The sequence below is a fragment of the Thunnus maccoyii genome, chromosome 5, assembly GCF_910596095.1.
Source record: "Thunnus maccoyii chromosome 5, fThuMac1.1, whole genome shotgun sequence".
NCBI lineage: Eukaryota > Metazoa > Chordata > Actinopteri > Scombriformes > Scombridae > Thunnus > Thunnus maccoyii.
The window spans coordinates 32,235,820-32,260,849 of record NC_056537.1 but is presented as its reverse complement, the minus strand read 5'-3'; the positions used below and the strand labels follow the sequence as shown (position 1 = coordinate 32,260,849).

At 40.8% G+C, this 25,030-nt stretch overlaps 1 protein-coding gene across 1 annotated transcript; it reads right to left on the bottom strand.

Annotated features, from left to right (window-relative positions):
* Positions 1–1,284: 1,284 nt before the first annotated feature.
* st3gal2 (ST3 beta-galactoside alpha-2,3-sialyltransferase 2) lies at positions 1,285–24,541 on the bottom strand. Its single transcript, XM_042411795.1, has 8 exons — positions 24,521–24,541; positions 22,729–23,433; positions 13,474–13,533; positions 12,889–13,022; positions 10,001–10,180; positions 9,749–9,794; positions 8,886–9,005; positions 1,285–8,672 (listed from the first exon to the last, which is right to left on the bottom strand). Exons 1-8 carry the CDS (start codon positions 24,539–24,541, stop codon positions 8,499–8,501), a joined length of 1,440 nt encoding a protein of 479 aa, XP_042267729.1. The 3' UTR covers positions 1,285–8,498.
* Between the last annotated feature and the right edge of the window lie 489 nt (positions 24,542–25,030).

The window sequence follows — 25,030 nt, the reverse complement described above, 5'->3', positions numbered from 1 at the left end:
TAAGAGCTTTTTAACAGTTTATTTAGATGGTTGAGTTAATAAAGAACCAGTCAGCTCACCAGCAAATCCAAACTATCCAGTAACACTGGAGATGACGGCTTGTACAACTCTTCACTACTGAGGCCGTTTGTCAGCATTATTTCTCAAACCAAAAGTGGACTCTTCAGACCTCGATCTGTTTGAAATGTAAGTGTAGAATCACCAACTGCAACAGATAAAGCTGATTTCAAGTCATTACTGGATTGAAAGACCCAGATGGGTGTTTGATGCCAGATACTATGACTATATACTATATATACTACTGTACTTTACATGCATCACATCTGTGACAGTTTATTAAAAGTACAAAATATTAATGTCATCCATTTTTTTTTTATTTCTTGAAATTGGTGTTATATGTAGAATTACCTCATCACAGGATGATGATTTGTTTGGTCAACTGTTACAAAAAAATAAATAAAAAAATCACATTATGAATATTCAGTCTGATAGCAGTTACTACTCATTTCTGTCATTTCATGTGTACTTCAATGTTTTTATGCATAAAATCAGACACAATTTATAAAATGCACACATATATTTATTTAATGTAATAAAATGTATTTTACCTTGATTTTAATATAGTTAATCAAATTTGCATTGTATCTTATTTAATTATTAAAATTAATTAATTTTTAAAATGGTTTTTATTCTACTATATCTTATTCTAGTTTAATTACTTAATTATTTTTATTTGATTTGCTTATGTAATTTAATGTCATGTAATTCAGTCAAATGTATTAAGTTATCTAATGTAATTAGATTTAATCATGTTTAATCCAATGTGTTTGATTAGAATCTATTTAAATTAATTAATTACATAATGCGAGGTGGGAGGCAGTCAAAGGAAGTTTGGAAATCTGGTTTTAAAGCAGCAGCCAAAAAGGTGAATCATTACTGAAACATCGATATACTTCATCTCCATTAAAGTATGTCAGATTCAATAATGTGTAAGCAGCATCTTCATACTGCTGGATAGTTTAATCTATAATAATGCATATTTTATGAAATGATCATGTTTTATGTATAAAATCTTGATCTGATCTGAAAAGTGACTGTGGCTCTAAGTACCACATTTGTCTCTTAGTGCAGTAAAAGTCTGAATTTGCATTTATTGGAAACCTTCAGTATTATATATAATACACAGCAGAGCCAACTTGTTATTTTTGTGACTTTTCTCTGCAGACCAAATTACTTTTGCATCAGCCAGAACTTCACAAACACAACATCAGACTCCCAACAGACTTAATTTCATGAAGCTTTTATTTGTACAATAGCATAAGATACAAAGAGTCTGATCACATATCATACAGACGTTCCAACGTAGTAAATACACGTGTACTGCCTTGTCCAAAAGGTAGTCCTACTGAAGAATGAGACATTAAAGCCGGGACTAGACGATGATGACGGATCCAGACAGCAGGAAACCACCGACCCATCTGAACTGAGCTGAACTCTACTCTTCGTCTGACAGAATCTGTTTCATATGAGCCACCTGTCACTTTGCTGTTATGGCAGACGTATTGACTGAGCAGCCTTTATCCTACTTGATAAGTGCAGTATTTAGTTGTACAGATTTTAGGGTAGTAGTACAATAGCTGACAGAGGTATGAGTGTTAGCGCTACAATCCACAGAGACAGTCTGATATGTGCAGCCTGCAGCTCAGTGACTGCTACTAAAGAGCCGCTTCTGTTTAATGCAGACCAGTGGACTGATGAGGATGAAGCTGCCCCGAGGCTGCTCTCACCTCAAGTCTGTAAGGCAACAGTCGCGGGCGATGTCGTGATGCCAACAGCCTCGACTGCTACTGTTTTGACCGTGATGTATTTGCTCCTTTAAGCTCTTTCTCCAGCAGTCAGTGAGATTTCTGTCCCTGCTGTAGAAAGCAATTCTCCATTACCACTGAATGAGACTGAGCCTGAACCATAGCAACAAGGAAAAAAAAAAAAAAAACTGGTTGAGGAGATGTGAGTGGTATTTTTTTTTTTTCAAACCACAAGAGCTTTTTTTTTTTCTTCTTCTCTGGCACAGATTCTCTTTTGTTACAGCTGGAGATGAGATTGATTTTCCTCTACCAGACGACCGCAAATTGATCCAATTTTCTTATCTTGCGTTAACGCAGACACAAAAATCAGCTTTTGATTAGTATTTTAGAGTATATAAAGCCTTAAGTACTACAGCAAGAGAAAAAAAATATACTTAATTTACCCTTGTCATTGCTATTTTAAAATAATAGGCTGACATCTTAGGACATACGCTTGTTTTAGCTGAGAGTTAGATGAGAAGATCAATAACACTCTCAGGTCTGGAAGGTAAATATGAAGTACAGCCAGGTGCTGCTTAGACACAGTCATGCTTACTGTCTCCAGTCTTTCTGCTCAGCTAACTGTCTCCTGGCTGCAGCCTTTTATAACACACAGACATGAGAGTGGTGAGAATCTTCTTATATAACTCTCTGCAACTATTCCTTTAAATGCAGATACATGTGATGATGATAAGATATATTATGTCCACTTTCCTGAGCTGAACAGGTGAGCTGTCAGACTGTGTTCACTTCTGCACTCATTCTGTTTAATTACCCCATAAAAAAATACATTTCATGGGTTTTATGTGCCTCTTTTTCTAAAAAAAAAAAAAAAAGAAAAAAAAAAAAATCCAGGAAAATGGGAGTTGCAATGAGCTCCAGCTGTTTGCCTCTCTGCTGCTTTTTGCAATCACACACTTCCAGCAGATCAGTAATAAGGTGATGTCTGTGGATTTAATACTGAAATGTGCCTCGGAGCATGATGTGTGAGACAAAACGATGTAAAAATAGTCCTGCGTCTGAAAGGAACTAGGATTTTACTGACGGCAAGGTGATTTTAGTTGCGGGGATGTGTCGAGGGGGGGAGTCTGGCCCTGGAATCTCAAAAAAAAAATAACAACGTACCTTTTAAAAAAAGAAAATCAGTGACAGAAACCTCACCGAGAACGTCAGCTTCGATTTAGCGTGACTTGTTTCTGTCAAGGTTATCATAGGACTGAACCGCACATTCAGATTTCACCTGAGAAAACACATTGCTGCCAGGACATCTGACTGTCACCTGTTAAATAAGAACAAACAAACAAATAAAACCCCTTAAAATCAAGAACCACGTTTCCCAAAATGCTCTCAGCTGATGTAGCTCTTTACTTCCTGATTGATGTTCCTTACACTCCACGGTTCTTCCAGTTATTTTAAGAATCTGGAAGAGAGAAAAAAAAAAATCTGTGTATTGGGTCAGCGATGTGAGAAAAGACCTACTTTAGGTGATAAATGCTACAGGGAGCACTCTCGGATCTGTGTCATGTGCTGTAGGTGGAGCAAAAAAAAACTCCCCTCTGATTTAGGCTAGCACAGCAGAAAGGGATCACCCTGCTTCCCCCTCTATCTGATCATAATGTTCTGCTCTACAACTGTGAGAAATTGAGGAAACTGATAACAGTTTCCATGCTGGAACAAGGTCTCGCCTGTTCGGCTGCACACCGACTATTAAGATTTTTCTACCCACCACAGGCGACGGGAATGTGAGAGGAATGTGTAATTATTCTGCTGCCGGGGAGCCTAAAAAATGTTCTGATGAGAGCTGTGTTATCTCCCCAAAGAATTACACATTCATTTTGAAGCTGGAGGGAGCATCTTGGGAAACAAACATCAAAAACATAGGATCACAGTAGCTGAAGACTCCAAGAAAACAGTAAAGCGGGTGCAGGTTCATGACACCAGATGTACAGTGATATGTCTGAACCTTTAGGTGTCTTTTGAAACCTTTACACAGAGAGATAAGACAAGTACGATGTCGCTGGCTCGAATCTAGCAGAAGACCCTCTCTGTCTGCCATCTTTCCTGCCGCTCTCATCTCATCTCTCTTATATCTAGAATCTAGAAAAAGCAGAAATGCCTCAAACGTATACACTATATGTTCAAAAAAAAAAAAAAGTAGCAATGTCAAGTCACACTGCATCACAAGTTTACATCCTCTTCTTTAGCCTACAGCGAAGAAAGAAGAAAACAACGTCAGTGCAGAAAGCGGTAAGAAGTGAAGAGGCGTCTGTACCACGAGCAGAAGGCAGAGTGTGTGTTTTCATGTAAGTGTGTGTGTGTGTGTGTGTGTGTGTACAGCTCAGAAGGCACAGCTCTCAGCCAGCAGATGTGTGTGTTTGTGTGTCAGTCTATGTAGACTAAAAAAGACGCAAAGGTAGCAGGTGTGTGTTGCTGATGGAGCAGCTGTAGGCGAGAAAAAACGTCCAGCAGCAGGACAAGGCACAAAAGCATGAATGTGTGCATGTGCATGTGCATGTGTGTGTGTGTGTGTGTGTGTGTGTGACAAAGAGAGAGAAAACATAAACATTATGTTCACACTGACTCTTAAACTGAGCCCAGCTCAACACTAAAGCATCCTATAAAATCTGTTATGTGCAAAGAAGGATAAAAACATTGAAAGCAGATAAAAGTACAACAGTGATACATGTGGTTACACGAGTTCATCCAAAGATAATACAACAATAATACAGAACTGATATCAGCAAAGGAGGCACAGTTCTTCCCATCGCCTCCAGGGGGCAGTATGTCACCCCCCTCCCTTCCACCCTCCTCACTACGTGTGTGTTCGTCTCCTTCAAACCTTTCTCAGCAGGAGGCTCAGTCAGGAAGAGCGATGGCAAGAATACATGAAAAAATGAAAACATTTAATAAGGACGAGCTTCATAACACGTCACGTGGTTACATCCCTTAACTTTTAGCATCAAACCCAGAGGGATGTGCGTTCAACAATGTGCACACGTACACAGGTGTTATCTCACGTGAACGTACCATCTGCCGCAGCCGCTGGCACTCACGTTTCCTACACAGCTCCTCTTCACAAGTTGAACTAACTTCTTAGACAGTTTGGGGGTGGCATACAGATTTTTTTTTTTAGATCATTGTATAACACCTTATGAGTCATTAAAATAATACAGAGACACCTTCTCAGGAAGAATACAGTGGCAGTAAACTCTTGGCTGTGACTGGTAATGTTTTCTCATAGATTTTAAAGCAGCATATCTGCCAAAATATCTGTTTTCTTAATCTGTAAATTCTGTAATTGAGGAGTCCTACATGAAGACACAATTTTCCAACACAGTTTTTCTTATTTCAATTGAGAGGAATCTGTATGTGTGTGTGTTGGTTTTCTCACTGATTGGAAATGGGGGCGTTGCTCACATGGAAAAATGTGATGTCACATATATCTATCAAGATGTTTTCATGTTCTAATGAAAATCTGATAACAGCTGTTATTGTTTGCTAATGTTGTCGGGCCGCTGTCAATCATATCTGATCAAATTACAAACAGATTAACAGATAAACAGATTAGCTGAGATAATCCGATTAGTCAAGTTTTTGAGTGTTTAACTCTTAGTAAATAATACATGAGGATGTTTTCTTTCCAAATTTCAACTTTGAATGTTGAATGTTAGTTGTAAATATGCAATATTATACAGAAATATTACTTAAGATTTCAAACCAAGTTTTCATGAGCTTTAAGTAATCTATGACTTTCCATCACAGGGTAGCCTCTAACTATTAAATTAAGTCTGGAAAATGAGCTTTACAGGTCAGAACTCAACACAATTTGAAGTAACTGTGGAGTCACTGATATGGCTGACTGATGAACAATCATATGAAAAAACATTAGTTTTGTGTAATAGGCGGTAAAAATGTTACTTATCGCACCTTTAAAGACTTATTCAATCAGTTACTTCTTCATATTGTCCGGACCTGCGTAGGAACTCTGAGTGCTTTTCATTATCAGCCACCAGCTGCTTCTTGATAAACACATCTCTGCCACGACATCTTTGGATGGATTTGCAGCTTCAGCTCAAAACAAACACTTTTATTTTCCTTCGTCTTTGTGGCATACATTTTCTTTTTCCGCTGATTCTGACTCAAATCTGTCTTCTGTCACTTGAATGTAAAACACTGAGTGGTCTTTGTAACTAATGCTTGAACAATGTGACTTAAGACAGAGAGTAAGATTGATATCCCTCTCATGTCTGTACGCTGTATATATGAAGCTAGAGCTGATAGGCAGTTAGCTTAGCTTAGCACAAAGACTGGAAGCAGGGGGACACAGGTAGCTTGGCTCTGTCCGCTCACTGCTTAATACATCATATCTTGTTACAAAAACCAAAGTGTAAAAACAAAAAGTTGTGGTTTTGTCACGCTAAACTAACTGTCTCCTGGCTGTAGTTTCACATTTAACAGACAGATATGAGAGTGGTATCAATCTTCTCATCTACCTCTCAGAAAGGTGGTGAATGAGCATATTTCCCAAACTGTCAAACTATTCTTTAAGTGGGATATTACTTGATGATACCAAATTGTAATAAAACACATTATGTGCCACCAAATTAAAAAAAAAAATGGAGCCAACATTATAAATCCATCCAAAGTTGAAACTCAAAGCTAAATAGTACAAAACAAACAAATCAAATCTGCAGTCTGCGGGGGGATATGCCATCATCATGAAAATCAAAACAGGAAGTGCAGTTTCTGCGGTGCGTAGGTGAAGTCTAAGGCGTCTGGTGGCTCTGCCCCCTCCAGATATAGCTGAAGTTTTAATTGGCTGAGCAGGGACCAGGGCTAGTGGTTAATGAAGCCGAGCTGCTGACATGTTAAATAATTCCCAGATCCAGAGGGTTCTCCATTTTCTTTCATCCCATCACTGGGGCCCTAATCTGGGACAAAATGCTCCTGACGATCTCTAACTCCACTGGGACACAGCAGTCAGCTTGGAGGGTTAGGTCTGTGAGAGGGAAAAGAAGCAGAGCGAGGTACTTTTTGTCTCAGTCCTTTCAAAACCGAAGTGGTGAACCCAGTACAGTTTGTGTAGAAGTGTGAAGTTGCTGCACATAAACAACAGTGAACCGCCATCTTTTCTTTTCATCCTTAAAAACCAGGGAGCAAATGATGTGTTTCTCATGCTGGCTTTGTCCTACTGGTTTCTTCATGCCTCGGCTCTCTGTCTCTAGTCCTTTTCTCCTAAATTAGACCCTGACAGACCACATGGGGATTAAACTCCAGTCCAGAAACCAGTGTGCCTCCATCCAAACATGAAATCCCAGGACATGGACTTTTGGCCTCATTAGAGTCTCACGCAGTCAAACCAACACTCTCTCAGAACATTTCTCCTCTCTGTCTGGATGTGAATACAAAATGTAGCACAGCTGTGGTGGTTAAAACCAGGCTAGCTGGCTCTACAGAAGCGGAGGCTCGTGCTAGCGCTGCAGTGAACTATCTGAGTCACAACGGCCGAAAGCAGAAAGTCTGGATAATGTTTCTGTGAGTGTGCTGCAAGGTGTTGAGGCCTTGCTAAGCCTGGTACACACCTGGGGATGGGGGGGGGTTTAGAGGACAGTCATTTGATATTATCTCCCAGCAATCACCTATGGTCTTATAACCAACTGCTTTACAACCCATCACAAGTCACACAAGGTCCTTGTAATAGTGTCTTGTGAGGCAGATCTCACGTAATGTAGAGTAATGACAGTGACAAGTGGTGAGTGATGTTTCGTCCCATATAGTATAGTAAAGTCATGGCACAGGGCTCTGTATGAGACGGAAAATGTTCAACAGTACAACAGCTTCTCATTGCAGCACAGTTTGTATCTGATGAGTCAAGCAAGTGAAGATGAACTTTGTCACTACCAGAAACCACATGGCTGTAGAACAATAGTCCCCTAGATGATTGCTGATGGTGCTGTTTCTGTGGCCTTTTCAGTAACAAGTACACTGTGTTTATGTTAATGGTTGAGGACTGGATCCTTATCCACTATTCATTTCCACTGGTTTGAGTCCAAAAGTGGGATATTTGCATGTGATCATTCCCTCTCCGGCTCTCTCTTTGTGTCAAACACAGTCAGTATTTCTGGTGATTTGTTGCATTTTCTTTCTGTCTGGCCCTCACTTGTTTTTTTTTCCACTCCTGAGTTGAAGCTGCCCTTGGAAACCAATTAGTGGTCTTATCTTTCAATCCCAGTACTGGTCATTAGAGGTGAAATCTTGAGCCAATTGCTTTATAGTCTAGTTTAAGGCTCAACTCTCACTTTTAGGTCAATCCTCTGTGAGTAGAACTACATTTGGATCTTTATGTTCCCTAATCCTGGTTCTTAAGAGTGTACACCATTTTCTCCAATCGGGATCTTGGCTGGTGGGCCACTTCCCAAACATGAGGGAATATGATTGGAATGACACTTTTTTGTACCAGTTGGGGAACTGAAATCCATTTTTACCTCATCTGTGACCATTTCGTCTCACCTTCAGTAAGCTTTTGGTTTACTGACTGGGAGCCCAAATAAGTGAAAGCAAGAATATCTAACACATTCTAAGTGGCCTCTATAGTGTCTGTTGCCGAACCAGCTTTTTAACATATAACCTTAGATATGCAGGGTGATTTGCTGGTTATTTCCCAGGGAATATGGTGATTTTGCCGGCCTTGGCGAGCCGTTGAATGATCTGAGCTTCGAAGTCGGCATCGTGGACCCCCGTTTTCCTGAACTCTCCGGAGTAGCGGTTCTGCTCCCAGTAGTGGTGCCAGTTTCCCCGGCTGTCCGCCCCAAAACCAAACACATTCACCTAGAGTAGAGCCAAAGAGTGAGTATTGGAAAGTAAGTGTGAGGTTACAAATGTGTCTGTGAAGATTGTAAGTCATCCAGGTCTGGGTACAGGGTTGAGTCGAGAGTTAGTTGCTCTGGACTCGACCCTTCTGGATGGTTAGACATGTGTACACTATGAATATGATGTGTAGAGTAGTTTCAAAATGATGCCAAAATTTACAGGAAAACTGACCTCATCACAAACGTGCAGGGCAAAGAACAGCACTAGCATGCCAGTGGAGGGGTAGCGCCCATGATGTCTGGTCCAGCGATCATGGATGTATTTAAAGAATGCAGGGTTGAAGATTTGGACCTGGATGGTGGACAGAGATGCAGACAAAGGAAAATATTATAATTAACTGTAAATTTGCATTAAAAAAGGAGGAGGAGGATTTATTTTCCCAAATGTTCCCAGTCTAAAAAAGTAAAATTCACATAGCTTTACCCATCAGATGATTTTTAAAAAAGGACGATGACCTCATGTAAATCATAGCTGCTACGTATTCCAAAGGTCCACAGGAAAAGGAGAAGATTTTGCCATGTTAAATTTTTAATACTCCCTGAGGTTTTGATTGCTTTAAAAGATTAATAGCACTGTTAACCAAACTAATAGTAATTACAAAATTCTCATCTACCTCCCGGTGATGTTCGATGCCAACAAACAGGGCTTTAGGCTGCTTAGAGCTCCATATTGGAGTAAATCTTATAAATCTATATTTTTGGGTTGGCTCCAAAAGACACTGTAAAAAAAAAAACTGTGTCTCTGACCAGACGAAGATGTTCACAAAGTCCTCACATGGCGGGGATTAGTTAGAGTTTATTTATTTTCACAGATTAAAGAGTGAGCAGAAGATTATTTAAAACAAAGGGAAGGTTTCTAATCTAACTGTAATCCTTCATCAACAATGGGGAGGGGATGATATAATAACAGCAAAGCAGGGTCACTGTGTATGTGTGTGTGACTGCACATGTGTATGTGTTGTAACATTACTATGTACGTGTGTGTGTGAGAGAGAATGGCTCAAAGTAATTGCAATGAACGTTGAAAATACACACCTTGTCTTTATCCACACGGAGAAACTGCTTCACTGGAGCGTAGGTGCTGAGAGAGAGAGAGAGAGAGAGAGAGAGAGAGAGATTGATTAAATGCATTTAATCAGCTCTGTATGAGATTGCTGCGGCTATGACTTTGGAATGATTGACAACTGACAGATTGTTACAACCAAGTGACTCTCGTGGCTTCTCTCGACTCTGCTGTGTGTGTGTGTCAGCGTGCGGGTGTGAGTGTTCGTGTGTGTGTCTTCGTACAATCGAATCTGGCCGGTGGACAGAGCGCTGGTGATCCAGACAAGATCCAGTGTTTTAAAGGGGACCAGGACAAAGCTGACGTTGGACGCCAGGTTCTTGGCGCTCTCCGGATACATGAAGTGATGAGTGGTGTGGCTGCCGGCGTCTTCCTCGTAGCCCACCGTGGGGGCCAGGTTTATCCTAGGAGCGTGTCAGAGGGGGACAGCATTAGAGATGTGTGTCTTCAGGTTACACTGGGTTAGCTAGCAAAGTGTAAGACCTCCAGCTCTACCTGCAGTCAAATACATGCAAAAACTGTTTCACAAGAATCTCCTCTCATGCTGACTTGATAGCAGCTCCTGTAATGTTGTTTTGGAACCAACGTAAGGGCTTTTAAAGGAGTACTTAAACATTGTAATCAGTTTCATTTCAATTTGTTAAACCTGTATTAATTGATTTTTTTGGTCACTTGGGGGCAGCGCAGCAGGATGTAATTACATAATTGACATTATAAACTTCTTAAGGTGATATGGCAAAAGTGTCAACAAGCAGTGGCTTATGTACACATCCAGGGACAAGGATCAACATTAGCATTCATTTGGAGTTGTGTTTCTGTCCACTAGACGAATGCAAGTCCAATATTCACTTTGATTTGGTCTCCTACAAAACCTGAGGAAAATATCTGAATCTTTAGCTGCTAAATATTCCATGTATTCACCAGCTAGTCGCTGACATCGACTGTCACTTGCATACAGCCGGTTTATTCTCATTTGAAAACAGCTGCCTGCTGGAAATGAGGGTGGCAAGAGTGTACCAACACAGTAAACAATAAAAACAAACAAAGAAAAAAAAAACCTGAAACTGAAAGATGCTAAAACACTCTGTAGAGAGCTATGAGGAACTGCAGAGTCTGGTGATAATTCTCTGTGGGTTCATCACTATGAGTATTATTATAAGTATTATACACAGCCATCCCAGTCACTGTTCACATAAACATTTTTATTAGAGCAGCTTGAAGTACGGCGCTAGAATCAGGATGTGTTTAGCCTAGCTTAGCATAACGACTGGAAGCAGAGGGAACAGCTAGCAAGGCTCTGTCTAGTTCAAAAATATACCTGACTCAGCTCAAACATGTTCAAACTTATTTGTTTTGTCTTGTTTTGGGTTTTTTTTTTACTGTATGTTAAAGCCCAAAATAGTGAACTATTGCTTTAAAGCCACACTGTAGTCACATACATGAACATGTAAAAATGACAGGATAATAGTAAATGCTAAAACATAATATAACACTGACTCTATAATGTCAGTTACACAACACTCTCTATTTGAACACCGGCTAACATCTGTCACTGTAAGCTACTGGTCATACCAGACCAAGTCAGGCTGTAGCAACAAAATGCTGAATGTATTGAACTGTGTTTGTTTTAGTGCTTATGAATTCAGGTTTTCCTTTGTAAGAGAAAAAAATGTGTTTCTAAAAAAAGTTGCATAGTCCTGCTTTTACTGGTGCTTCACAAAAAAAACAGCATTATGCAACCAGAGTGGATCCTTATATACACCAACCTCTCAACATGTCATTAAAGAAAACTGCTTCTGTCAAACCAGAATGTGGACCTTCTGCTGCTGAAGACTATCTGCTTTAAGGTTTGACAGGTTGTGTGTTCTCACAAGAGTGTCATTTTAAATTTGACAATGCCTGACAAAGACCTCTGTTAGATCTGTTCAATTAAATCAAATTTGCCGGGAGTGTAAAGGGGGTTTTTGTCTGACATTGTAGCGTTGTTGTTTTCTAACTCCTCATCATAGCTTGACAGCAGCACATTGTATTATATTAGATATAAAATATAGTGCAGTGTAAGCGTTTGTCAGTAAGTGAACCGCACTGCTCTGTCTGTGTACTTCAGACCTTTGCTGTATTTACAGTAGATGTGGCTCACTGTCTGGAGGAGTGAGCTTCTTATGTAAACAGGAAGGTGCACCTGAAAAAATGGCCACTGAGTGCACCTACCCATATGCCTGCAAACAAAACAAATGTTTGTTCAGATAAGCAGGAGTGAAAAGGCAGACGGTCAGGAAGTGGGTGGTGGTGGTGGTGGTGGTGAGAGGGACTGTTGTGGGCTAAGCCGGTTTTTAAAAACAAATGAGAGTCAAACCAGCAGAAATGAGAAACTGTTACAGGAAGTGGAAGTTAGAGGTTGCCCGCACAGGTCTGCTGAGAGTGCGCTAATGGATGCTAATGCCTTTAGCACGCAGAAACACAAAATACAAGTCATTCCTGCAGAGAGGCTCTCGTGTCACCAGCACGTGGCTGCAACACACACTCGCTGCAGGAAACAACATATAGCTGTGTGTTCGTGCCAGCTGACAACAATCAGACACTGCTATCCATCACTGCTGCACCAAAACGACCGGGGGAATAGACTGAGACAAAAGGATTTATGTACCTCGCTGCGTGTGTGTGTATGAGAGAGACAATCTATATGTTTCTGCTTTTTAGAGCATACGACCCTGAGTGGTGACCTCACATGAGCCAAGTGACACCCCCTCCCAACCAATAGGAGAGCTGAATACAGGATGGCATTAGAAAGTGAGATTAAATATAGAATCAGACGCACACATCTGCCGTCTGCTTCTCTGTAAGTCCTTCTCTCTTTAGCGCACACACACACACGGTCATCCATGATGTCACTTTAATGACATACTGTGCAGTGTGATGGTATAGAGCTCTCCTCACATGAACTCTCTCTCCTCCCTCCAGCTTCCTCCAACTCCTCCTTTCTTTGTCTCTCAGTTTCAGCCTTCATCTCAGCCTCTATCTCCATCTCTCTTCGTCCTTCTAATGCATCCTTATGTCTGCTCCCTGGTCTCTATCGGTTTCCCCATCTAGCCATTACATCCATTCCCCTCACCTCATGATGTAGTTGTGTCCATCAATGGTCGCCCCATATCCGGCCCCGCGGAGGTTTCCGGAGTTGCCCACCACAGCGCAGCGCAGGCAGCGTCCCGGATCCCAAGAACCGTACGGTGACCTTCCGGGAATCACCTGTGATAGAAAGCCATGATCAAATTAAGAAGACTGGATTCAAGCAACAGAAGGAAATGACTCTAGCACTAGAATATCAAGATACATAAAATAACCTAACCTGCGACTTAAATCTGATTATAAAAATACATCCTGCTTGCAATACTGGGGTGAATTCTTCATGAGACCCATCCATGAAAAATACATGAGCCCCTTCTGTCCTCGGGGAGCCAGACTGAGATATTTAAACATACAGCCTTATGTGAAAGTACTGCTCTGCGGTGAGAGTCAGGATGAAAAAAAAAAAGGATATACAGGTACATTTGAAAGGAATGAGCCAGGTCACTGATAAACCTGACATCTAATAAAGACAATCTGTTCCCCTCAGCCTTTGCCCAAGAGTGTGAAGTAAAGACTTGGCTGATTTGAAAGTACCAGAGTAATGAAAAGATGAATTAATAATATGAAATACCTGGAACAACCTCAGCAGCACCTGCTGGATGCTGTGGGGTTTAAACTGGGGCTGTAACATCTAGAGAGAGAGAGAGAGAGAGAGAGAGAGAGAGATGGTTAGGATGTGTAGTTTCTTCTCTGCAGACAAATCAGATCTGACAACACACTTTAAACTGAGTTACTTTCTGTGTACTCATGTACGTGTGTATGCATGCACTCGCCTGCATTCATGTGCAAATAAGCAGGTGCTGTGCCTGTGTATGTGTGTGTGTGTGTGTGTGTGTGTGTGTTTAGGTAACAGCCATGTGTCAGACTGACAGGATGCAGTCAGACTGGCCAGACTGTGGTCAGAGGAGCAGAGGCATTGCTGTCCACATGTCAAAAACAAGCTGAATAAGAAAGGTGGAAGAAGGATGGAAAGTGAGAGAGGGAAAAGGCAGAATATGATGTTGTGCTTTCCATGTGAGTCAAAAAATGTTTGCACATAAACTCTAATTCCAATTACACCAGTGTTAAAGTTTCTTTATGACTTTCCAGGCAAGTTTTCTTTTGTACTGTCCGTCATCAACATAGGTGAGATGTCCAAAGGATCTACTGTTCTACTTGGAGGGATAAACAAAAGTGACAGCAAAGATGACATCAAGGCTCTCCAGTCAGGATGAATCAAAAATGACCTGAATAAACAGCAAGCGGATAAAAAAGTACAAGTTGTGTGTAGAATGTAAAGAGGAAGATGGCAGAAAGAAGCAGAGAAGATGAAAGAACAGAGGAGGAGTTGATACTTTATATGATGCTGTAAGTTTTCTCTAATATTCTCTGCACTCCTTTATTTTGCCCTTGAAGTGCCTGACTGTCAAAGTTTCCATGGATAACACCATGAAGATGAAGCTATTAGTGTCTTGTGCAAGAAAACTTTTATTCAGGATTTCTCTTTGGCTACCTTGAAAATGGCTTTAATGCGCTGCTTATTTTCCTGTCTGAAAACATTAAATATCATTAAAATGTTTGAGATTGAATAGAATCCATTACAATGTTAATAAACCAGTTCATTTAAATAAAGCAGATATTAAAGCAAATACAGATAAAAACACCCTGCGGTGTGTAAAGCAATAAATAAAACCCAGTAAAATTGTGATTATGGTGCTTTAAGAAATGTAACCAATTTTAAGTGGACCAAAAATATGTGGATACATTAACACAAAATGCTCCATGCTTTTAAAATCAGTTCTAGTAATATTTTTCATGCTTTTCGTACCATTAGACTCAAGAGAAGGTGATTCTGCATTTTTGAGGCACATATGGGAGTATTTTGTGGTTCAGATGTGACAGCAACATTATGACACTAATTATTAATAACCTATGTTGCGACAGCAATAGCAGGCTTTTTTAATATGCATAGCACCTTATAAAGTTTGCTAACTTACTCACAAAATCACTCATTCACATTTACAAAGCTGCAGAAGCTGTTTGGACAGAAAAGTAAGAGCAGCAGCTTTTTACGTATTATTTACGTATGTTTTACATAGACGTTGACGTTGATGTCGCCTCCTACAGGCTAAACATGTTGCTGCAGTTTTAACAGATGTGCAAACTGCAGGGAATAAGCTTCATTTTTTACCCCCATTCTTTAAGCTGCTATTTTTTTGTGTTTGTTTTGGGTTTTTTTTTTTGCAATTTACCGACTAAAACAACTAGTTAAAATAATAAAAGTGAAACGTTGCTGGGTCACATTAATCTCCGGTGTGGTTATTAAATACAGAAATACAGTTCAACCTGTAGGTATAAAACAGAAAAAAGTAAAGCTCAAAGCATTAATGTGAAAATTAATCTGCATCTATTTAGGTAATTAATTCATTAAGTCACTTTTTAAGCAATGTGCAAAAAACTCACTGACTTCTCAAACAGGTTTAATTGCTCTCTATGACTGTTATTTGTTATCTTTGGGTTTTGGACTGTTGGGAAACAGTGACAGGCATTTCGCACCATTTCATGACATTTTTAAAGACCAAAGTGATTAATCAAGAAAGTAATGGTCACATTAATTGATAATAAAAGTAATCATTAGTTGCAGCTCTAAAATGCTCAAAGGACTTGACCATCAGACAAGTGACTTTTACTGTCTGTTCAGAGCTATCTTTTCTAAAACAACAAACTATTTAAACTATTTTAATAACCTGTGTTTATAGTTCAAATGTTTTGCCCCAAGGAAAGCGCTTAATTAACATATAGATGGATATTTTCTTTTTTTTTGTTCTTTTGGCCTTTGCTGTCCTGCTAAATGTTGCAAATATTAGTTTTTATGAAAATAGGTGACAACTGTTGGACTGGAACTGCAGTTGGATGAGACCGGCTGCATCTGGCTTTAGGTGCTTTACATCAATGACACAATTTTTAAAAAGGTTTTCGTTGTGTTGTCCGTCTTTAATCCACTCTCATGTTTTGATTTTTTTTTACTGACTATTATCTTACACTTTAAGCCCTTATGCATATGTAGCATGTGTTGTTCTTGTTTGTGCTGTAACAAATTTGCTGTCCCCCAACAGCAATTTCAAACAGATCAAACTTTACCAGTCAGTTTAGCTTGATAGAGTGCTCCTGTTCTTAGAAGCATGAAATATTGTGCAGCATGATGTTCGCAGTCGACACCGAAAATACATATTCCTGCTTTGCCTATGAATTTAAATGAGGTCTGTGGCTTTTTTGGGGGATCACGGTTTTGAACTGCTTCATAGAGGGATGTAAAGAGAATACTGTCACATAGCGGCAAGGGCCCACAATTAGATTAAAAAAAAAAAATCTTGTACCAATTTGAGCATCTGCCAAACCACACAAGCGAATGTGCATTCATGCGCGTGAAGAGAGAGCGAGCACCTGCACACACAAAAATCCTCCAAAAACAAAATGCTCAGACAAAAGTTTCAACAGGATATCAGCAGCTACTACATTGCTGTTGCTCTCCATAACCATCTTTTCCTTTCTGTTTTTCTCCCTCTCTCCCACACAGCAATCTTCATTTTTGCACTCCTTTGTCACCTCTTCCTTTCACCCACCATCGGCCTTAATTCCCTTTTCCCAACACAGATCTCATTCGCTAATATTTTCATTCACACATCTTCTCCAGCAGTTTCCTTGCCCTCATGTCTAATTCCTTCTCTTTAATTTCCCTCGCTCCCTCTTTGTTTCTCCTCCTCCTCTTGTCTTTCTTCATCTCTTCATCTCTCTGGGACGCTTGTGCACCCTGCAGCTCATCAGCGCTGATCAGAGACCACTAAATCTTTCTTAAACTCCCTTCTACTCTCTGACTTTGTTTCTCATGCTGTTACCTCATTCACCTGCATTTTTCTTTCTCCTCTTCCCTTTCTGTTTTTCCATCATCCTTGATCCCTCCATCCTTTCTTTGCCTCTTCTGTCTCTGACTCCCTGCATGATGCCAGAGCCAGCTTGGCATGCTGCACTGCTGTTGTTCAGGGGCTACTAATTTTTGGCAGATGTTTTTTTGGCAGCCATGCCAAATTCCTTCTCGCCTCCTTCCTCTCAACTGACTTTTAAAGTATAAGTCACCTGACACTTACTTTCAAGTAAATAAAACTTTTCTTTTTCATTTAGACCAATATTTCACATTGGTAGAACATTTCCAGGAGCTGGACGCACCAGTGGTTCTCAATCTCAAACTCAGCCTGGTTATAACAAGTATTAACCAAGTGGAAATAACCACACCGCTAAATTAAAAAGGGCTGCACCACACAAACTAGTTCTGAGATTAGTTGTTACTAAATGTTTGCACACGGTAACTTCAAGTAACTTAATCAACAAACAAAACTAACGTCAGCTTGTTAATATGTGACCCGTTTAGACTAAAGAGTAAAAGAAGTACTGTAATAAGGTCAACATAGTTAATCAAAATGCTGTTTAATAATGATGTAAACTGGGTAAAATTACTTTTTACAAAAATAACACAATATACTTTAAATAATAAAAACCTTACGTCAATAACATCAGCTTACATAGCCATATAACAACAGTTAAGTTAACGTTAGCTTAATCTGGTATTTCACTCACAATCTAAGCTACATCTGTACTACTAACTAGCATACATATTTCTCCATGTATACAAATATAAACAAAACAGATTCATAGCCACATTTACAAAGGATTGTGTGGTGAATTGAATACCACATTCAGTAAATCATTTGACACCAGCTAATAGTTAGGGCTGCTTGACATGACATGACAGACTTTTATAAATAAGAGGAAAAAGAGTGGTCCAAGTACACTCCCTTGTGGGACTCCACACTCCTAGGATAGACCAAGGATGAGACATTGTCCCACCAACATCTACCACCTTCTTCCTATCTTTCAGGTAAGAGCTAACCCATCTGACTGCTGCGTTATTAAAACCAACAGCTTTCAGTTTGGACAATAAAATAGCATGATCAACCATATCAAATGCCTTCTGTAGATCTAACATTGCCATATTACAAAAATTCCCTTTGTCTACCTCCCTCCTGATGTAGTCAGTTAAATACAATAAACAGGTGTCAGTGGAGTGGGATTTTCAAAAGCCAGACTGAAAATCATACAGTAAATTGTGTGGGGACAGGAAGTTGTCAATCTGATTAAAAATGATCTCCTCAATGATTTTTGACAGAGTGCACAAGACAGACGCAGGGTTATAGTTTCCGTGATCAAGTTTAGTCCCTTTCTTGTAGAGAGGAATCACTAGTTTATGATCACTGGGGAAAAGATGTTGCTCAATAGACAGATTTACAATATGCGTGATGCATGGAGTATTGATTTCAGCTGCATTGCTAAGAATCTAGCTGAATATATTATCAAAACCTTTAGAGCAGTTGAGCTTGTTGAGCATCTCAAGCACAACTGCCTCAGACACCTGTGTGAAGGAGAAGCCATCAGCTTGAACCCCTTGCTGAGAGTAGTACTGATGGACATGACTCTCCTCATGTTGTCCTGTTTAGCCCGGTAGCTTTTCAACTAGCCTCCTGGCAACTGATAATTATTGAGACCGTCCGCCACCTCCTTCTTATCTGCTGTAACCCTGTTCTCAGTGTTTAAACTGTTTTTTGTTCTCAGCCCTTTACTGTAGCCAAGCTGCTTGAGAGATTTCCATAGCTTACCTAAGTCATTCCTATGTTCAACAATCCTCTCCTTAAAATAAGCCTTTTTGGTACTATCCATTAATCTTCTTGCTTCATTCCTTAACTTTATGTATTCTGCCCAACTCTGATCACCCCTATTTTTCCTGTATTTAAAATACCGTTTATTTATCTTCTTAATAGCTTCCAGAATATTGAATGATGTTTTATTCTTGCCTTCTAACGGGATCAGTTTGTCCATAGCTTCTAAAAACATACATTCAAAAGAGCACCATGCTTTATCCATGTCAGTATAATGCAATAGAAGGGACCAGTTCATTTTACTCAATGAATGGGCAATGGACATAAAACTTTCTGGCTAATTACACTGCATATTAACATACATTGTCATCAGCTAATAAACACTAAATTTACAGTGAAAAGCAAGGCAATGTATATTTACATCAAGTCCAAGCTTAGTGCCAATCTTTGGAATATCTCTATTCATTTCTTTCAAAGTAATGACTCGGGGGTCTTGAATACACGCTCAGTGTTTCCTCTAGGTTGACTGCCTTTGCCTGCCGGGGGAGGGGGGTCTTGGCATTTAACATTTATCAACTGACACACTGTAGCCTGTACTGTACATTTACTGCCAGACTAACAACTTACTGCTAACCTTTTTCTCTGCTCTGCTGGCATTCACCATCACTTTTCTGCCACTCGCACTCTCACTTAACCATTCACTTGCTTACGCACTTCCGTATTCCTTAAAAGGAGCTACGCTACCAGGAGTTTCCCAGGCAATGACACAGACATTGACTCACATTTCTAAACAGTACTGCTCAGAGGTTCCCAAATGATTTTGATTTGGCATTTTAAAAAAATATTTTTTGGCCGGGCGGGGGTTCTCGTTAGCATGGGCCCACCAGGCCCGTACAATTAGAGGGGAAACACTGCACGCTATTCTATATTTTTCTTTTACATATGTAATTTACACAGAAATCTTCCAGAGATCAAGAAGACCTCACTACATTTTTTGGAACTCATGAGAGACGTTTGAAAGTCGTCACACTAGTGTGAACAAAAGTTCCCTGGGTCAAACCCACTAACTACTATAAAACTTTAAACTGACATAAAGCTTTCACGACAAGCCTTTGTTTGGAACAACAACATTTAAAGTCTGAAATGTAGTCGAGATTTGAAGAGCCGTGTCTAATACATTTACAGGTACACAAGGCAACATGGCACAGCCAGATTACTCCATGCAATTAGATGTGATGTTTTCTGTGATACAGAATAACAGAGAGGCATCTCTGACAAGAAAACACAATGTCAAAAACAGAGAAGCACTGCAGAGACTTGTATGTTTATCCTGCTTGGTCTGGCCCTGTACCTTTCTTCATTTAGTTTTCTAGATCATATAATTGTTTTCTTCTTTCTCTTTTTTATCCTCCTTCCTCCCAATTTCTTCACTTGATTTGATCATCTATTTTATCCCTCATTCCACTCTTTCATCATTTCACAGCTTCCATTTTCCTAACATCCACATTTCCTCTGTCTTTGCTGTATTCTACATGTGATCCTTTCTTCTTTTCTTCCTCTCATTCATTTCTCATTCTTTCTCTCTGTCCCAGTTCATACCTTTCCCTTTGCAGTGTGACCTAATGACTTGGCAGCTGTTGGCCTGTGTTTGCAGTTTTCTGCCATTTCAGAGCTAGACTGAGGCTATAGCTCTGATAGAAGACTTTAAACCTGCAGTGCGGGACTTTTACATATTAATGAACGTCTGTTACATTCAAGCCAAACGAGTTCACACAATGCTGATTAAGCCTATCATTACCAGGTAAATCTGTGTATTTCACAGAGTTTTTAAATCTGGTGTCGGTTGCAACATTCCCACTCTGGTCAGAAGAATGCATACTGCGCATGCTCTATGGGCAGAGCATGCTCACCAGAGACTTCTGCCAGCTGAGCGGCCAACTTCCGGTTAACTGCTGCTAACTTGAATAGGAATAAAATAATTTAATCGTGCGGCTCTTCTAGACTTTCCAAATGAACCAAATGGATCGAATTCTGACAGTGAAACATTTCACATTTTGACAGTCATTTCACGGGGATTGTGTGATGCTCAAAACAATTTATCCACTGTTTTACAGCTGCAACAGTAGCAACGGAGAAGGCAACGGCGGATCCTATGACGTACAGCAAGCACGTGTCGACAGTGGTTTTGTAATCACTCTCACTGGGAGACAAAAGTCCCACACTCCAGCTTTAACCTTGCCAACGAAGGACATCACACAACATCAACAATAATACTAGAAACACACACACACACACAAACACATTTACACTTAGATTTAAATGGACAATGACAAATGGGGATACAGCTGCAAAAGCACACCCACAAAGATGAATACGCACACATAAAGTAAGAGGGGTTGTTAATCAAAAATACTGAAATAAAGTGTTTCCCATCTTCCCCTCTCGCTTGCTCAGAAGACACATTTATATCAGTTTTTCCAGACATCACAGTACTCTGTGGTGGTTTAAGAAGAAGACAAGTGGCCAACCCTGTAATGTCCCACTTCTCCACAACATATGACTGGCAGGGATACATGAGGAACACTTGTAAGAGGGGATTGGTTGGCTCAGTGACGAGGGAGGATGAAGAGGATGGAGAGGGATCTGTGATTATGATGTACTCCCCCCATGTTGGTGTCCTAATAAATGTATAGCTCCCCTCTGTTCCACTCAGACACACCAATGGAAAATATTTGAATGTGCTGTCAAAAAACACTTCAAAATGTTTTTGTTTTGATGTTCACGGGATAGTTATTATAGAATGTGCAATCCATAATCTTATTTTTGTCTTTTAATGAATATCAATGAAGTCAGGGATATTCAATCGGAGAAACCCAGTCTGCAACTGTCAACTATGCTAATGTTGGGTTTGGGAGTTTTATTCCAACAAGAATTTGAATAAAATGAAACAATTAAAGCCTCTGTGTATAGGATTTGAAATTTTTGACAATGGCGACTCCCTGGGATAGTATAATACACTGTTCTTCAAAGCTCACTAATGATCGCCTCCAACCAAAGGATATAATCCAGGGTCACTGAGATGAAAGAGCTGAAAACGACAAATAGACTGCACCAGTTTTCATCAGGGTTGGTACCGGAATTTTTCTTCAAATACAAAATTGTGCCATTGGAATATTTTCAAATTTTACACATAGTGGCTTTAACTGCCTCAAATGTTAAAGGTAAATACCCTCAGCTGGGAGCATAAAGACACTTTAAGACATAAGAACAATTATATTAGTTATACTTGGACACAATATATATATAGAATGCAAGACATAGTGTTTGGAATTGGACTGAATGTGCTTGTGGGGTTGACAGACAGACAGATAATGCTATCCATAAGTGAATAGTTTGGGACATTTAGGTAAATGCTAATTTACTTTCTTTCCAAGAGTTAGATGAGAAGATCATCAGTCTTCTCATCTAACTGTAGGCAAGACAGTCAGATTTCCCAAAATGCTGAACTGTCAATTTAACCTCAAACCAGATCAGATCAATTCTCTATAAAATGATCCACCAAACTGAAGTCCTGCACATGTTTACACTTAAAATTCACAGTGCTGGTTGTCATGACCTGATCTGAGTGGGTCCGCCATCTTGGACAGCTTAGTACAGCAACACCACCTGGACAAACCACGTGTCACTACAGGATTTGAGTCTGTCACTACACAATCTGAGTGTCACCCGTCAGAATGTCAGAATGAATACTCTATCTGCTCAAGCACATACTGAAAGTTTCTATCATTTTATTTTTCAACAGTACTTTTATATCTTTTCAGGGCCAAAGAATTATATGTTGAACATAAACAAAACAGTTTTACTGAAATAAATAATTTAAAAACAATAATGGGATCTAAGTAAAAAGAAGAAAGCCCCAGTGTTTTATCAAGTTAATGTCAAAGATGGAAGAAACAAAAGATAGAGCTCAGACATATTTATCATTTTGCCAAAGAATATGACCATGAACCAAACAATTTTATGTAATAACTCATATGCATGTGCTACTCAGATCGGGTAGCGAGACTGGTCACTGCACTTGATGAACACCATTGGCTACACAACTCCAGTATGTAAAGTTAAATCAAATTGTTACTTACCACCCACCAGTAGTAGACATCAGAGGGCAGTTGGATGTTGTCTCTCGTCCAAACAGGTGAGATATCCGGGTCGTAGTTCTCATCGAACCAATCAGAAACGCCGGGGTCTCCGACACAGTGAGAGCAGGCACATGTCTTCTGCTGCTGTGTGTCAGGTGGCGACAGCCGGTGTGCGCCCACGTAGCTGGGCACCAGCTTCACCCGCCGTGACTCCTCCCACCCAGGTGGCTCCAGGTAGTTGAAGCCAACGCCTCCCCGGAGCGAGACGGAGAAGAACAGTGAGGTGAGAAAGACGAGAACCAGCGAGCCAAGGAGAACCCAGACTCTGCGGGAACATCTCACCCTGCCTCCTTTCTCCGCTCCGCCTCCGCCTCCTCCTCCCCCGCTACTACCTCCGCTTCCTGCCGCCCCAGCCGCCCCTCCGCTCAGCCAGGGCCTGAACTCGGAGAGTCTGGGAGCTCCCCTGAATGGAACTCCGCCCCAGGACCCCCAGCCCCAGCGCCTGTCCCGATGCAGGGTGGAGGACGGGATGCGGCCCCCCCATGGCCATGCCCCCACCCCTGGGCCTGCCACTGTCCCCAGCCCACCTCCTCCTGTGCTGCTACCGCTGCTCCCTCCACGCAACAACCGCCAAGACCTGGTCGGCGTGACCGGGACGACCCCCTGACTAGTACTCTGGACCACAAGATCACCCACTGTATCAGACTAGTGAAAACACACACACACACACAGTGACGGAGGACAATGTGTCAGAATTAATTTGTCTCAGAGTCAAGCTGTGTGCTCAGTGATGCTCCTACGCTTTCTCTCCGTCTGCCGCTGGATTCTCTCCCTCTCTCTCCTCCACAGCTATGTGCTTATCGCACATGCAGCAATGTCTAAACACACACACACACAGTTGAATTACACACAAATGTAGCCTGACTGGTCCGGAAGTCCTTTGCTTTCGATGAGAGATGATCTCTCCTTCAGCTTCAAGCGCAGCCTCTGCATTTATCACCTTTGTATCCTTTGTTCATTCCCTCCTCTTTTTTTTTTTACTTTCTAACTTTCCCTTCTCTGGCCTCCACTCTCTTTATATCCACCTCTCTCTTTTTCTTCCCTTTTCTTTGGTATTAACTGCAATGCCCATCTTCAGCGAAATCCAGTGCACGGTGTGGATGGATGCAGCAGGTCCTTCTCCTTCTCTCTGCCATCTGTGTGAATGTTGAGCTCGGCTCCAGCGCTCTGCTTTCTCTCTTTTCTGTGTCTCTCGTTGCACTGAAGCGACGTCGCCAAAGAAATCTGGCAGACTAGTTGAGAGCAGCGGAGAGAGGGAGGGAAGAAGGGAGGAGGAGGAGGAGGAGGAGGAGGAGGAGTGGTAAAAGGGAGGAGGTCTGGCCTGAAGGGCGTTCCATCACATCTCTAGCCATCCAAGACAAAAAAAACTCTCTTCTTTCTTTTCTCCTCCTCTGCTAACTGCTGTTTTCGCAGTTCCACTAACCCTTTTTTAAACTCCTCTATTTGCATTCCTCTAGAGGTTCACCTCGCCTAGTCTCTTTCCTCTCCCCGTCTCAATATCTATTCTCTCCTCTTTCACCCTTTTCAGTCCATTGTCTGTGTCGGCCTGCTTCACTGAAGCTACTGGGTGAAAATCAGTTCTGTTGGGTTTAAAGGACTCCTCTGTTGCTGTTCCTCTTCACACTTTTTTTTCAGACACAAAGAAAAGTTTAAAAAGTTGAGTTAAAAAGTGTTTCAATTCTTTGTGGTAACTGATGAAATCTTAATGATAAAAAAAATTCAAAACACTAACGTAGTAGCGGAAAGACTTCATGATGCAGTGCCAGTGAGAGTACAGCGTTCTCCCAATATCACCATCTAGATGTCAGTGCTGCAGCTGAGAGCTTCTGCCAAGTCTGACTGATATGCTATCCAATCAATGTTCAAGATTCCCAGTACAGGCACCAAAAAAAAGTCCAACAACTAATCAAGAAGTCTTTTCACTGTTCTGCTCTATCCCCATAGAGATAAAAAACAAAAAAAACAAAAGCAAAGATAAAAGTAAAAAGAACTCTGGGAGAAGTAATCAAAGCATCACAAGCAGACTGGCCGACGTTCTTACGACAGAAAGATTTTTTATGATGCTGGTTCATCCAGGGAGGAGGCTGCACCAAGGAAAGGCGAGAGTGGCGGATGGAGTGATGCTGCGGAGAGGGTAGGATGGATAAAAAGACAAAACCAATCAGCCCCAAATCTCATCTTCTCTCCAGCTGGCTTTGAGAGGACGGCAGGAGGAAGGGTGGGGGCAGCATCTGTCCTGTAG

Coding starts and splice junctions, on each gene's coding strand:
- st3gal2 (XM_042411795.1), bottom strand. CDS start 24,541: ATGAAGTCTTTCCGCTACTAC. Junction 13,534..22,728: donor ATGTCTACTACTGGTGGGTG/GTAAGTAACAAT, acceptor CTCTCTCTCTAG/ATGTTACAGCCCCAGTTTAA. Junction 8,673..8,885: donor CCCTGCACGTTTGTGATGAG/GTCAGTTTTCCT, acceptor GCTCTACTCTAG/GTGAATGTGTTTGGTTTTGG.